General features: G+C 45.5%; 1 protein-coding gene across 1 annotated transcript in view; it reads left to right on the plus strand.

Moving 5' to 3' along the window:
• The window catches only part of LOC135370776 (carbonic anhydrase 7-like), a 69218-nt gene that overhangs the window by 35683 nt on the left and 16957 nt on the right, over nt 1–16578 (plus strand). Inside the window, exons 2-4 of the mRNA XM_064604612.1 lie at nt 11271–11309; nt 12383–12562; nt 16071–16219. Coding sequence (XP_064460682.1) covers nt 11271–11309; nt 12383–12562; nt 16071–16219 — 368 coding nt within the window. The remainder of the gene's footprint in view (nt 1–11270; nt 11310–12382; nt 12563–16070; nt 16220–16578) is intronic.

Raw genomic sequence — 16578 nt, forward strand, 5'->3', positions numbered from 1 at the left:
ATCTCGAATGACATCGTTCTCTCCCCTGATTTGTTGAAAACAGGGGGCGTACGCTTTTTTTTTGTGACAATTATGAAGAACGCCCCAACAGGAAACGAAGTATAGCATGCAGCTCGCGGCCCAACGCGTCCGCGTGCTCGTAGGTTTCGCCGCGTGTTTTTATCGAATATGTAGTAGAACCAAGAGACCACGAAAACGATCGCGCACAGCACCAGAGATACGAAGTTTCCCGACCGCTTGCGACGTTTAAAAGTGTACTGGGCAGAAAACATGGGAGACACAGTAATGACCCGGCTTACATGGGCAACGTCGAAAAGGCGTGGTTGAACGATATTTCTTATCGCCCACGCAGATCTGTGCAAGACGTTTACCACTCCATTTAGACGTAATGACTTTGCGACGTACAGCCGTACTAAAACGTCATCAGACGGAAGTGTGGGGCTTCGGTGATCATGGATACCCAAGAAACCGAAACCCAGATGTTTTACTTCCTTGTTGACTAAGACCGTAAATGATCATGTTGGCGGGTGCTTTGTCTGTCTGGAGCTATATAGAGCTGCAATATAAACTGGGTCTTCAAATGAGCAGTAATCTAGGTCGTAGACCCTTGGCAAAGAGACCTTCGAAATAAAAATCAGACTTCGTTGATCAATACACCTCTAATACAAGTTCGGAGTGGACAAAAAACAAAAGAGCCCACTGTTTTTCTTTTTTTTTTTCGTGTTCTGAACTGGTGCAACTTAGTTGAAGTCATTTCTCTTGTGGCATTACACATGCTTTATGTGTGATACCACGCAATGTGTAATACGGCAATTTGTATCTGAAGAACAAAAAGCGAATTCAAACTTCACTTTAAAGGCGCCTATACAGCTGCGCCAAGTGAAGTAGACTTATCAATTGTGATTCGTAACGACAGCGTGGCGTATACTTCTTTGTGACAATTAACGTACAGTAAAGCCTCGTTATAACGAAGTGAACGGAATCGGGGAGAATTTCGATATAAGCGGCAGTTCGATACAAGCGGAAGCCTCACAAAAACAGAGTGGCACCGGAGGTGCGCACCGGGAGTCTTCGGAAAAGAATTCAAGAAGGAAACAAATATCGACGGTGAGCACCTTAGAAGCCCTTTGATTGAGGTGTGGTTTTGCCATAAGGGCAATTTTGTCTGCTCACCCTTCGCTGTAAGCGGAGTTGACTGGCAGTACAATTCGAATAACACGGTTCGAAACGCGGCGTCTTTCGGCCGGGACAGCCGGAATAAAGTGGGCTCGTTATACCGTGGTTTCGTTGGTTTTTTCGTTATAATGTACGGGCCCGTGCGGACCCGGTATATAGTTGTAAACCCACATATGTTTTCACTGTAGTCGTTTTGTTACATACACATTTCGGTCTAGGGTTGTAAGATCCACCTGCTGGCAAAAAAAGCCGTCTGTCTCGTGGCTGCAACGTTTCGTGATGAACGACGCGTACTTGCGCTTATCGGCGTAATTGTTGACAGATGAAGCTGTGCGTGCAGTGCTCCCGAGTGCTCGGGACCCTCAAGTGTGCGCTTTTTTTAGTTCACCTACGACCTTCGCAGGGTCGATCTGGGGATGTCATTGCGAGGTTGGGTTCGGGAGGTCACATTGTCATATATAAGACGCGACTGGCGCTATACAGCCGTCATATTCTCAATGCGCCAACCATATATCTTTCTGCCGGAAGACTTTTCTTTTGTGATTTTGTTATTGTCGGTATACTGTAGCAACGGACCCTTCCTGGCGATGAAACGTCCCACTCATCGACACCAAATACAGTTCTTGTTTTTCCTTTTTAGTGTCTCTTTTTCTTTCTTTCTCTCTGTTTTGTTTCTTTCTTCTTTTCCGTTTTTTCTCTTTCTCTTTTTCTTTGGAATAGGAAGCCTGCTCTTTGCCTTGCGAACCGTTCCTTTTCTTTTTTTTCTTTTTAAATAAACGTATTCCCCCTTCCTTTTCTTCATTTTCTTTTTTGCTCTTGAAATTGGCTCATTTTATGTTGCTAGCATGCGCACCTGTAAAAATGTGATACGTCGAACGGCGGTAATGTGCACGCGCATGCAGCACATGTACGTGTCGAAGGCCATGCCAGCCAAACCATAGCGATTTCGAGGAAAACCCACTGCGCCGAACCATCGGGTCTCATACTACATTTATCGTTTTGACAGCCGCTGTATTTACAAAAAGCAACAGAAAAAACCGTGTATTTCACATGTCTTCGATGATGGTTTGAAACCCATGCAAATTATAGTAGCATATTTATGCTCTTACTGCCATATACGAAATATATACGAAAGCGGGTTTGTGGTGTGAGAGGATGCATCTTCGATGTACGCAATTTTCGAACCATTTTTCTCCATTTTTTTTCTTTTTATAATCAATCAATAAATCAATCGATGTACGCTCTAACCGCACAATACGAACTATCATCCCGAGTGAAATCATTCTCTACCCCGATTTGAGCAGAACGGGAGCCGTGTGTATTTTTGTGACACTCGCGCAATTTATTTTAATTGTCAGAAAAGGGTGTATACACCCCGAGCTTTCCAAAATCACCACCCATCAAAAACCTGCGCTTCATCGTCAGGACATAATTGTTGTTGTTGTTCCAAAATCAGGATTCTGTGCAGTGCTTCACAGCATAACTCGCTCGGGACAAACCGCTACACAGAATGGCATCGTTATCCCTCGTGATTTGTTGAAAAAGGGAGGTGAGGCGTACACCGTTTTTGTGGCAGTGTGGGCCGGCGTTACTAATTGTCACAAAAAGGCGTGCACCCAGTGGCGCAGGGGCCGTGCGCAGATCGTGTTAGTCGGTGAAGTTTTGTTTGTACACTCTAGGGAAAAAGGAGTAATTTTACTCCTCTTGGGGACTAAATGCGTTGCCACAAAAATTAGTCCCTTTAAGGAGTAAATGCACGGGAGTAAATGAATGTCACAGAGTGGAGACTGCATTTCACGCTCTGTTCTAAGAGCTTCAGGTACATAAGTCGTATGCGTGAATGAAAATACTTTGAATTTAACCGTCAACCGTGATCGAGTGATATAAAATCTTCAGACATGCGCGTAAGGTACAATTTCGCCAGAAAGAACCTCGAACTATTTTTTCCTCGGTGCGGGTGGAAAATTGATCAGTCAGCTAAGTTGTATACATGACATTCTCGGGTAAACATAAACAAGCCCCCGTCACAACTTCAGGTGCGACGAAGACTTCCGGTACTTCCGCGACTATAAGGACGCTCGGTCACAAGCCACCTTGCCTCTCTCACTTTCCTGATTTCTTGAAAGTGAAAGGCGTACACCTCTTTGTGGCAATTTGAATTGCAATAAAAAGGCGTATACGGCCCTCTCTCTCCTCAAATCAGAAGCGATAACCGTATCAATCGGCATAGTGGTTGGCACAGAACTTGTCTGCTGCGAAACCGGATGTTGTTTTGGCAACAAACCGGAAGCGGGCGCATATTTACGTAGACTACTGCATTCAGGAGACCATTTGCAGTGACTATCAGTGACTATTTGCAGTCCTGGGGAGTAAATGTCGAGGGAACTAAAACGGGGAGTAATAATTACACTCTAGGGGACTAGAAGCTGTAATTACTCCCTATTTTACTCCTTTCTTTTTTTTACTTAGAATTTAGAGTCCGACCGTAGCGCATGTTGAGAATCGCGCAACACAGCCCTTCTGGCTTTCGTGTCCGAGGAAGAAAAAAAGAAACATCTGAGCGACTACCTCGGAAGTTTGATCGGTGTCCTTCGTGCAATTCCCCATGTCGGCTTCCCGGTCTCCATAGCTGCCACTTTTTGTCACATCTGAAGATAAATCCATCATTTGGTTCTTGATGAGGGAGCGCGTGCAACTAAGCGAAGACATGAGAGACTCCCTCGTGTTTCGTGGACAGAAACAAAGGAACTGTCTCCTTGACGCAGATTGACTATGCTTACGAAACCTTGTCCTACACTGTTAAAACAGAACTTCACCACATAGCACGCTCCTAACCAACCATCATACCCAATGATATCATTTTGTGTTATGATTTGTTCAAAACAGCGGGGAGGCGCCTATCTGGGACAAGATAATCTGTCCCAGATAGGCGCCTCCTCTCATTTTCAACAAATCAATGCACAGAATGATATCATTCTGAATGATGGTTGGCTAGGAGCGTGCTATGTGGTGAAATTCTGTTTTAACAGTGTACACTCTTAAAAATGAACTTCATCGCATAGCACGCTCCTAACCAACCATAATCTCGAATAATATCGTTATCTGCACTGATTTGTTGGAAACGGGAGGTGTACGCTTTTTTTGTGACACTTATGCTGTTCATAATGGTCACAAAAAAGGCGTACGCCTCCTGTTTTCAACAAATCGGGACAGATAACGATATCATTCAAGATTATGGTTGGCTAGGAGCGTGCTATGCGATGAAGTTCATTTTTGAGAGTGTATACACGATAAAAGCTGAACTTCACCGCAAAGCACGCGGTGTGCTCCAACCATTGTCACGAATGAACGGGTTATCGCTTGTGATTGGGAGACCGAGGTGGGTGTACACCTTTTTGTGTCAATTTTCATATATCCAAATTACCACAAAAAGGCGTTCCCCCCCCCCCCCTCCCCCGTCCTGTCTCTTCGAGTCAGAAGCGATAACCCTACAATTCGTGCCAATGGGTGGCGTGGTATGCTGTAGAGTTATGCTTTGATATGAAAGTGATGATGATGGGAACAAGGAAACAAAAACGAACCGACGAAAGTGCATATTTATCTTGCTCATTGAACGAACAGAATTAACAGCACCGGGACCACAGGGGTGGCATCCAATGCATTGCTCCGTAGACGAAAGCGTGCTGGGCGAACGCAATGCATCCTGGACAGGTCCTGGTCGCACGTCACAGCAAACGTCAAGGCACACGTGACCTTAAAGATGGCGGCGCCCGCGATCGGCGGCCAAACCGTTTGTAAACAATGCGGTTGTTGTTTCTGGACGACGTTTTGGATGTTTATCGATCACGGTAATTATTTTTATCCGATAATCTCGCAATAAAACGCACAGTTTTACACATAAAGCCTCGTATTGTTGACAACTTCCAAAGATGTGATGACGAACGCGCGTTAAGACTTACCGATGCGATGTACTTAAACTAAGGTGAAATGGGCTACCATGTTGCGGAAGAAGCACCACATAGTTTACGCTGGCAAAATACGGTCATCTCTTGGTGTTATGACGGCGAAAATATGTCGGTAAGCGGCAAAACGACATGTAAACAAAGTCACATGACCTCAAAATGACGTTTTCTATGACGTGCGACCAGGACAAGATGGCAGTTTTGCCAAAAGCACCCGCTTGAGGGTAGTTACAACAATGGCGGGTTTGTGACACCCCTGTGACCGGGACCTCGTCCCCTGGCGGGGATGCGGACGGATCTGAAGTACACTGTAGAAGAAAAGGAAGGAATCCGACTAACGCACGTGCAGACAGCATACGCATACGTACAACCCAGTGACAGCGCAGCACCGCGTACCGCCGTCAACCGTCAGCTAATCTTCGACTTCTTGAAGCCAACCGTATCAGGCTTCTTGAGACACTGTATGGCCTATCGCCTTGTTGGCTAACTGCCACACGCGTAGGACAGCAACAGTACGTGCACAAATTCATCTCAGTAGGTGATGTCAATAAAGGTATACATGCCGTTTTCACCGCTTCCGGTTGGTGCCAAGACGACATCCGGTTTCACAGCAAGCATGCTCTGCACCAACCACTGTGCTGATTGAGACAGATATCGCTATCGTATCGCTTCTGATTTGAGGAGAGAGAGTGGGTCGTATGCGCCTTTTTGCGGCAATTCAAATTGCCACAAAAAGGCGTGCGCCTCCCGTTTTGAACAAATCAGGAAAGCGAAAGATATAATTCTGCACGGCGGCTGGTTCCGAGCGTCCTTAGTCGCGGAAGGACCGGAAGTCTTCGTGGCACCGGAAGTTGTGGCTTGTTTATGTTTACCCGAGAATGTCAAGTGGTACATGCCATTCTCCTTGATACACTCTTAAAAATGAACTTCACCGCATAGCACGCTCCTAGCCAACCATAATCTCGAATGATATCGTTATCTGGCCTGATTTGTTGAAAACGGAGGGCGTACGCCTTTTCTGTGACAATTATGAACAGCATAAGTGTCACAAAAATGGCGTACGCCTCCCGTTTTCAACAAATCAGGGCAGATAGCGATATCATTCAAGATGATGGTTGGCTAGGAGCGTGCTATGTGGTGAAGTTCATTTTTAAGAGTGTAGGATGAAACCTAGAAAAGTTAGTTTTTACCATTGCGGTGCGTTTCAAGGACCGACAGTGTGAGAGAGCAAAACAACAACAACTTTATTGCGAGATGATGAATGGGGAGTTTCATCGCCAGGGGCGATGCTCTACCCCCATTGCTGGTGGTGATGTGGGGAATGAAATGATGAGCCCCTTCACATAAACTTGGTGTTCATCGTCAACCCTGTTTCACCAATGCGGGATAGGGATTTCCCGTCACACAGGGTCACGTAGGGCCGTTGGTAACACAGGTTTGATTAGCACCAAGTTTAGGGAAGTCTAATCTCGGTTTACGTGTTAACTGGCGTTGGTGAAACCGGGCCTAACCGTGTATTCACACGAGCGACATTCCCCGCAGAAGTGGAAGACGCGAAAAACGTCATAAGCCACAAGATATTCCGTAGCAGACGACAGGAAAAGAAGCTGACGGTGTCGTCTGCTAAGTGTCGTCTGCTAAGTGCGCAGTACGCCACTCCCGATATTCCGCACCGTGTGAATGCTCAACATAACACGGGACGGAACTTCGTCTGTGAGCAGTGTTCGCTTTTTCTTCCACTAGAATCTTCCGTGAGTATGTCGTTCGTGTGAATACACAGTAACTTGCGCGTAATTCCTGTTATTGAATCACACAAATTATGAGTATTCTCTGAGTACTTGTACTAAACGTGCGCAATACCGGAGTACTTGGCATGATGTGGCCTCTGCTAATCATCAACCTTGAATTTGTTATCACAGCACATCCACACGCGCGCCTGGACACAGTCGTCCTTCGAACGACGCGCGTTGGTTAGGATTTGGACGTTGCCAATCCGTGGAGCCTTTTGCTTTCTCTTGACAGCAGTCAAGGTTGCTGCTCTAAAAATCCGTCCGCGTTCCTAGGATCTACCTATATACGCAATCTCGCCGTGACCATGCAAATCGGAAACCTTGAGAGCGCTAATTTATATACTTCGTACGCGACACCTGTTTTGATGATGCGCTTCCAAGACGGGAAAAAAATTATGTCACTGTCGTGTTGTTTTCCTTTTTTCATATTATGTAAAGTCACGTAGTAAATTTCCTTTTTACACCTGTTTGTATTGCTAACTGTTGGTGGGGGTGGAACTGTCTGGTCCTATATGGTACACGCCATCGTGTGTGTTACAAAAAGCACCATTAGCTGATCATTTCAAAGGGTGATCCTCAAGATCGTTTCAAATCGTTTCATGATTCTGTTCTAGCGTTACAAGTTTTCTCTATAGGGGGGTGGCCCCACTTCTGGCTCTGCTACCGGGTCCTTATTGACATTGTGTATTTTGACAAAAGAACGGACGAAAGAAAGAAAGAAAGAGCATATTCTACGGAAAATGCCGTTTCACGGCTGTGTATTCCACTTCAACGCTGTTTCGGATTGGTGTTTTGCAAATTCATTTTTCAACACTATTATTCGACCTTTCAGTTGAGCCTGCGAAACAAGAAAGGACTGTTTGTTTACAAAGGCGCCTCATTTTACACGCTGAAACGGTAAAAAAAAAGAAAAAAAAGAAAGAGTTACAGTAACACTACACATCGTCCTTCGTGGGGTATCCGTTGTTTCTGCTGTAGCTCGAACTCCAAAGGCTCTCGCGCGCAATATTACACATATTTCTAAAATTTAAACGACAAACAAGGTTATCTTGCTCACCGAGCATCGTGCTAAACGAGTGGTACACCATCCTTCTTTAAAGGAGATCTCCAGATATGAATAACTGAGGTGTCGCTGAATCGACCAAAACATTGCCACTAACATCGATACTATTCCATTTCTTTGCTCGCCTCTGGGCATGTGTGCCTCGCAAAGTATATAGATTTGTATAGTTTGGGCCTAACATTTCCAATTGTTTTCTTTTACCAATCAATGAATCTATATCGATCCCCGCAGCCTGCCCGTGAAGCAGTATCGGCTACAAAATAATAGTGTGTATTTGTGGGCCGCTGGGTAAAGTCAGCGTGAGTGTATCTACAGCTCGCATGAAAGTTAACTTGAACGCCATTCCGGCCCGCGGACCCTGGTGGTGCTCAGTAGAACTAACGGCGGAGGGTGTTTTTGGTCATCTATTTACAGTTAGAGGGGGTGACCCTCGTTATGAAGGCGTTGTTCTCTGCTTGGCGCCGCCAGGGTGGCGCTGTTCAAGTTAACTTTGACGCGAGCCGTACCAACCGGAACCAATCGCGGCGCACGTGTGACTCAGAAACTTAGACCCTTGTCACACGGGCAGTCTTGAATGACCATTGAAACCAATGGTCATTGAACATACGCGCAGCGCCATCTAGCGTGGGACGTGTGAACTTCTCAAAAGCATTGGATCCAATGTTCCATGACAGGTTGACACGCTACCCGCTTCATGGCGCTACGCACATGTTCATGGGCCATCATTGGTTTCAATGGTCATTGAAGACTGACCTTGTGACAAGGGCATTATCCATCCGCTTCCCAGACCTTCAGGTTGCTTATGGGCGCCTGATCAAAAATATCATTATTATTATTAGTAGTAGTAGTATCATTATCATCATTTTCATTAGTATTATTGTATGCGCTATTATACATGTACAGTATCTATATATGTGTATATGTACGTTTAAGTCCTGCATCCTCTACGTGCGCCAATACCAAGATTTTGGCTGTTCTTGGGCACGTTAATAAATATATTATTACTATTATTATTATTATTATTATCCGTTGATTGATGGACGGCACTTCGAATGAAGGCCATGTATTTCAACGGTTCACTAGTACTCTGAAATAACGCAGTATGTTTGAAGCAGCTGCTGGCTGTCTTCCAACGTGGGGAGGAGGGCGGAGGCGTGCGCTCTTGGTAGGAGACAGACGGCAGCATCTCAGTGACGTCTGCTACTCTTGGAGAATCCGAAACTATGAAGCTTCGTGGGTTTTTTCGAAAATGCGTGGAAGTGCGCAATGTCCACTGACTGAATTTATATTTTGCGTACTGCGTCGTCGAGGGAGGTCGATTTGTAATACGACATTCAACAAATTTCATAATTTTATAATATTAATAATAAATAATAATTTGAAGTAGATTTACACAATGTCGCTTTTAATGTGGCGCGCGACAGAATCCTGACATCTGATGGCTGTATAGGGACGTTCGGTTAGAATTTGGCACGGCGACACTGGCGCCGGCTTTCTTCCCTGGTGGCGGGCGGAGGAAACGTTTTCCAGCATATTCTACAAGCGTAGAAGACGATGTTGGCGATTTCACATGTCATCGCGTGAATTCTGTCCTGTGCTCGACCTACTTCAGTGTACAATGCCTGATGAAATAACTGTAGGAAACAGCGAATAACTGAAATAAATGCCAGAAATAACTTAGCCTTGCCACCACAGGTGGCACTGATGGCAGTGAGCGAGGGCGCCGCCATTGTACTTTACTGTGTTGCTCCACTCGTGACAGTTTGCCATTAACTCATTTGAATGCGGGTCAGAAGCTATCGAGAATAAGGAATCGAATGCGAAAGAGGCTGTTTATAGCTTTCTATCTTGCTCCTTGTTCACTGTGTTCCACTGCGTGATTTGCGAAACATATCCTTGAACACTTGTTGGATGAGTGTGAATTGTATTGCAGTTGAGCACGGTAGAACCAGTTGCCAAACACGTCGGAGATCTGCAGGAGCGAAGCACGTGCTACATGCCAATTTGGTCGAACAGCGCAACGGGTCAGGTGTCTGTTTACAGCGGAAACTTTACCGCGAAGTGGTGTTGCATGCAAATGAGACTTCACGCGAAAGGAAATCCAGTATGGATAAATTGCTTGGCTTCGAGAAAATGACCGCCTATACACGGCAAATACTACGTTAAAAACATTACGCGCTAAGCGTTAAAAGTTATCGCTAGAGACGAGGAGATATCGTTAAACGTTACTCCTACTATATACGTTACTCGTTCGCACGAGCTAGCACTTTTTCAGTGTGAAACAGATATGTTTCAACAATCTTTTTTTCCCAGAACCATTATGGAATGGAATGCCATCTTATCGTCATCATTTGTTGTTGTTGTTGTTGTTGTTGTTGGAATACCTTGTCGAAGAATTATTTCCAGCTTAATTTTTCAGCTCAAGTTTGTATTTTGCACGCACAAGTACCTGCATATGTTTTACGCTGAAGTGTCCGGTTTAGAAATGTATTAGTAGTCTATTATTGTGTCCCAAGTTATAACTAAATATCCATTTATTGTCACCGATAAGACTCCTGTTATTTGTGTGTTCATGCTCTCTAATGTATTATTGAACTGTGCGTGTGTGTATTTTTTTTAACGGTAACGGTTTAAATCGTTTTATACGGGTTCATACCGGTTCGGTACATAGCGGAAGAGAAGTACTTTCTAAGAATGGACACAGACACATTTGCACAACAAGATTCAAGTATCCTTGAGTGTCATCTGCACGTAAAGTCAACAGCGTTTTCTACGACGAGTGACCCGCGGTCGTAGCAATCTGAGACACCAAATTCATTTGGGCAATTATGCATTTTTTTGGTTTACCCGCTCAAATATTTCGAGGGATTCCCTTTAAATTGTCGTTGTCCAAATTATTTGTGCTTCTTGTCGTCCGCACTATATTTGTCTTCCCTTTCCCCACTGTTCCTCTCACCTCTTCTTTGCTAAAAAAAGAACAAGGGTCCGAATCATTTGCCGAACTGGTTCGGAGCAGTATTTTGCATTAGATCCGATTCGTGTTTCAAGATATGGCGGGAAAATATCGGTTCTGTTCGGTTCCGGTTCGAGATAAGGTAGTGGTTAAGTTCGGTACGACACCCTGACTACGATAGCGTTTGTTTCCTAAACGCCGTTTGCCAGTTGGACCAAACTGCATGTCCGTTGCATCCCATGTCGTCATCACTTCTCTATTTATTGTTGTTGTTGTCGTCACGGGTTTACTTCGTCCTCCTTGAACAGCTTTATGTTCTTTTTCAGGGACTGCCAATACTCACTGGTCGTACTCCGGACCCACTGGTGAGTTCATTTCTCTCATCATATCGTGTTCATGAGTTCAGATAACTGAATTCGGCATTCGGCTATTCGATGCATGTCGCAACATTCCCGACGCAAATTTAGCGCTGTTTTTTTTTTCTTTTTTCGTTTTACTAACTTCTGCAAGAGGATCAGGCCAAGCATCTCAAATACTGACTAAATATCGTATTTACTACTCTATACAGGTTGTCTCAGTTAAATCCCCGGGCTAAATAATTCGCCAACGGGTGCACCATTCGACGAACTTTCTTTTCTACAAGTATCTGTCCGATAGCACCTACAAGCTGCGCACCGTGTGAATGAGTGGGAGGCGCTCATTATTTAACTAAAAATTCAAATGAGTTTCGTAAAAAAAACATAACTTCTAAAGCGGGTCGCTGTCGGCATTAAAATGGGTACTACCCCTTTTGGGACCTTTAGTAGACACCTTTTAGAGAAAAATCTGCCAAAGAAGCGGGTCATTTGTTGCAGTAATTAATTAGTTTCGGTTTTCATATTGTTGACGCGGCTGGTCGCGGTGAAGCCTATCCCACCTGCTTTGTATTTACCTGCTTAGTATTTATTTATTGTGTGCCCTATGACAGTAACAAATTAAAAATATAAAATAAAAATATCTTAAAAGAGATCACTTGAACGCTGCCCAAGAGATACAAAAGAGGTGCATGTCTTGCTTACTCGCGATAATGTTGCAATCAACATGACACACGATGTATGCATCGAAGAGAGCCGGCTACATAGCAGGTTCTTGATTGGCAGGCTGATATTGTTCATTTATTAATTCTGGCACAGCGCCGATGCTTAGTAAGTGTCAAAATTAGCGACGGCGTATACCAATGCTGTAACGCACAAAACGCCGTAATGCCGGTGTGACGTTAGTATTTGCAACATTTATCATTTTAGGCCCTTCGTTATACCTCATCATCACAACGTAAGATCGCTCCGCACGCCGTTCAAACTCCCGACCTACGCCGCTACACCTTTTAGGATATTATGCAATTCCGAAGCGCACGTATTTGAATATATGTACATACATATTTGAATTCTTTCTCGCGCAGGACCACAAAACTGGGGAAAGCTACATATCGATGGAAATCAATGTGGCAGCGACTCGAAGCAGTCGCCCGTCGAAATTCTCACCGACTATGCCATATACAGTCGAAGACTTGATGATTTGGAGTTTATTTTGTACCACGAGCCGCTGCGCAATCCATACATCGTCAACAATGGCCACACAGGTAGGTTTCTATCCGACGATGATTCATTGATTGGTTGATTGTCATCTTTGTTCGTACTGGTTCTCGCGTGCAGTTACGCAGTGCAATTGCAGTAGCACATGTGTAAAGCTTTGCTTACATAAAGTAATGCGGGCGTGTGGGGCGCCATCCAAGTGTACTCGGCAGCCTATACACCCTAAAAACAGAGGAGGGGGGGGGGGAGGGGGTAATGGCAGAATCGGCTGGCCATTGTTGCCCACACAGAAGTGGGCGTCGTCACGACTATAGCAAAAAGAAAAAAAAATATAAAAAAAAGAAGAAGAAGACGGATGGAAGATGAAGCGTGGATATGCTTAGAGTGTGCGTGAGTCCGTCGGGGAGTGCAAAGTGCTAGAGAGGTCGTTGGGCAAGACCTGCCTCCTTCACCGCATAACACACACCTAGCCAACCTTCATCTTGAATGACAAAGTTCTCTCCCTTGATTTGTTAAAAATGTGTGTGTGTGTGGGGGGGGGGGGGAGACGTACTCCTCTTATGTGGCAATTATGAGCTGCATAATGCCACATATTTGACGTAGAGTTCTGTTTTATCTGTTCTGTAAAAGTTATGTTTTTAGAGTGTGGGAGCCCTTGACCTGTGAGCTTCAGCAGCCACCCTATCCGACTCGGTTGGTAACAGTGGGTCGGTTTCCCCACCATGTTAGTTTATTTTTTCTTAGATTTCTGCCAGAAAGCACACGTAAAGAAGATGCATGCAGGAGAAACGTAGCCAGTTTATTCAAGACAGACACCAGGTGAAGGTTAAAGCAGCACCGTGGTACAAGGTCAATAGCACATGCTAGTAGAGACTCCTGCAACGCACAGTTAAAAGCACAACAACTAATAAAGAAGGTAAAATATTAAACAATATTTAAATATTTCGATGTGGCAAGTACATGCTGCCTTAGCTTTGTGACAAAACAATCCTTATTTTTCACGTCGAGCGGTAGGGAATTCCACGATCTCAGTTACAAATGCAAAATCCACATACAAAAATGTCTAATATTTTTGTCGTAATTTACAAAAAGTGTCTAGGTTACTCGATTACTTTGTATCTCGCCTGTCATTGGTCGTTGCGCGAAGAAATGAATGTCACGCGCCGTCAACCAAGAGTTGAGCTCTTGATTCTGCAGTCTTCGCAATCGCAGGATCTTCGTGAAAACAGCAAATGGTGAATCGCCCCACCACACTATTGAACAAGGGGTCCCACAAGGGGGCGTTCTTAGCCCCACACTTTTCAATATCCTAATGGCATCTGTCATAGCGTTACTACCGCCTAAGGTTCACCGTACTGTCTATGCTGATGACATGTGCCTCTGGGCATGTGGTAGGCAGTCGATGCCCCTTAGACGCCGGTTGCAGTACGCCATAGAAGCGGTCTCATTTCTTTGAAGAACGAGGCATGGATGTGTCTATATATCTCCTTTTCACCCGCAAGCGCTCGGCAACATCGAGCTTACCTTGCAAGGAGAACCCACGAAGAGAGTCACTACACACAGATTCCTCGGTGTTCACATTAACAGAATGCTGTCCTGGACAAGCAAGGTTAAGCGCCTGAACAACAAATGCAACGCTTACATGAACTTAGTATCTCGGAGGCTACCGTCGGGGGAAACACGGAAACGTTGGCAACTCTGCATAATTCTTTGATCAGGCAAAGTATACACTATAGCCTCCGCGTCATACAGAACCTCTCCGCGAAGCAGGAATACACTCTAGAAGCTATCGTCGCTCGCAGTGCAAGAACAGTCCTCGGAGTTCCGAAAACAGTGCGGTCACAGTTGGTACGTGTCGAGGCAAAAGAACCTCCACTCAATGCACATCGGAAAAGAGAAACACGACGCCATCTGATCCGAATCATCACCAGGCACACTCAGCACCATTGGTTAAACAAATACAAGATCGCAAAAAATCTGCGTTGCATCGGCATTGGAGTCGTACAAAAGTTTCTTCCAAAATGCAGAAAACGCACGCTTACTCGTGAAAAGGCGCCGTGGCTTCTGCCGACCATGGCCATCAGGACTGAAATCCCAGGTATTAAAAGGAAAGCTGACCTCCCACCCATGGCGCTAAAGCCACTTGCACTGAGCTATCTGGAAGAAGCCCACCCGTCACCAAAGATTTTTACGGATGGTTCTACTACGGCACTCGGCTCAACCAACGCAGTTTATAAAGAAGACATTTCAAAAAGCTACAAGCTGTCACATACGACATCATCCACAGCAGCAGAACTGCATGGGATATTGAAAGCTCTCACCTACATCAAGACACGCGAAATTGGCTCCTGGATTATTTGTACTGACTCCACAGCTGCTCTACAGGGACTATGTCTACCGGACATGACAAATTTGCTCCGCTACAAGATTCACACTGATCACTGAGATGTAATCGATAGAGGACACCACGTCGAACTACAATGGGTACCAGCCCACTGTGGTATCGACGGAAATGAACTGGCTGACAAGTTGGCGAAAGAGGCCCTGTCTCATCAGAAACGATCACCTATTCCGTTCACTAAAGGAGATGCAGTAAACCTGCTCAACAGCAAAACTAAAGTATACGCAAAGAAACTCCTGCTGGACACACTGCGATCAGAAGATTACATCAAACACATTGATCCTGAGCTCAAGTATTCCATACCTGGCAACATAAAACGGGAATACACCACATTGATTCACCGCATACGTCTCGGAGTCCTGCCAACCAACTCAGTCCTCTTCAAGCAGGGCAAAGCAGACTCTCCTGAGTGCTCAGCGTGCATGCTTCCGGATACCACCCACCATGTCATCACTCAGTGCAAGAAGCTCTCCAAAGAACGAGAACAATTAGAGAAGGAGCTAAGAAAGCTTAGTCACACGCCTCTCATCTTTGCCAAGATAATGGGCAATTGGAATACTAGCTCAGACGGAAAAATTGCACTCAATGTGCTGTGTGACTTCCTCAAAGATACGCAAATGGTGCAGAAATACAAGGCCAGGTCCACTGAAGAAGAAACTCCGCATCTTGACTATCAGCAGATAGATCCAAAGTGCAAAGGACGATCCTCCTGCGATCTATAAATGTAATCATCAACAAGCTACCTAATGCAGCTACCCCCTTTCCCCCAGCCGACATACAAGCCAAGAAGAGGAACATACTCATCAACTAAAAGAAATGGAGCAGCAGACCCCAAACTCAGGCGTCGCCAAGCTCCAAAACGCCAGCTACTTCTACTCTACTCTCTACTACTCGTGATAAAGTAGGTATTGCATGAAGAGTGAAGGATCACGTGCTCGACGATTGGTTGAGGGTGCGTGACATTCATCTCCATTCTTCTCGCCTTCACGTAACGACCAATGGCAGGCGAGACACAAATGAACGCGGCCGATTACTTCGACGAGAATAGGGCCCCTGGTCGCAAACCCTGTAAACAATACACTTGCTTGACAATACAGTGACACCACCGGCGCTTGAAAAGTGGCTCACTAGCTGTTATTTTGTGTCTCGTGCAGCGATGGTGGTTGAAGAAGACTCTCCGAGGTTCATCGAACGCGGAGGCCTTCCGGGAAAATACATTTTTGCCCAGCTTCATTTCCACTGGGGCTCGGACAATACTCGGGGCTCGGAACATTTCGTTGACGGGCGCCAATATCCCATGGAGGTGAGAGGGACGCTGTTCACTAAACTTTCTGTCCGTGTGTTGGCACGAGCGATATTCCCCAGAATACTCCAGCGGAAGATGCGCAAAACGTCATAGCTTTCTACTGCTCCCCACGTGAGCGCACAGCGGCGCACCGTCATGCTTTTTTTTAATGCGTCAGCATTATAGTTACGCAAGAATCGCGGCGTGATCTGTCTGTAGGCACGGCGCGGCGCGCATGCGCGCTGAGTGGAGAGGGAAGGAGAGGGCGCATGGAAAGTGCGACGCGCGACACGGCGCCGGCGCCCAGTGCAACTGTGGTGATCGACAGGTTTAGACGTCTCTGCGTGGGCGCGCCATGGGTTATGAAAGCTGTGCGA

Source organism: Ornithodoros turicata, chromosome 10 (assembly GCF_037126465.1).
Source record: "Ornithodoros turicata isolate Travis chromosome 10, ASM3712646v1, whole genome shotgun sequence".
Lineage (NCBI taxonomy): Eukaryota > Metazoa > Arthropoda > Arachnida > Ixodida > Argasidae > Ornithodoros > Ornithodoros turicata.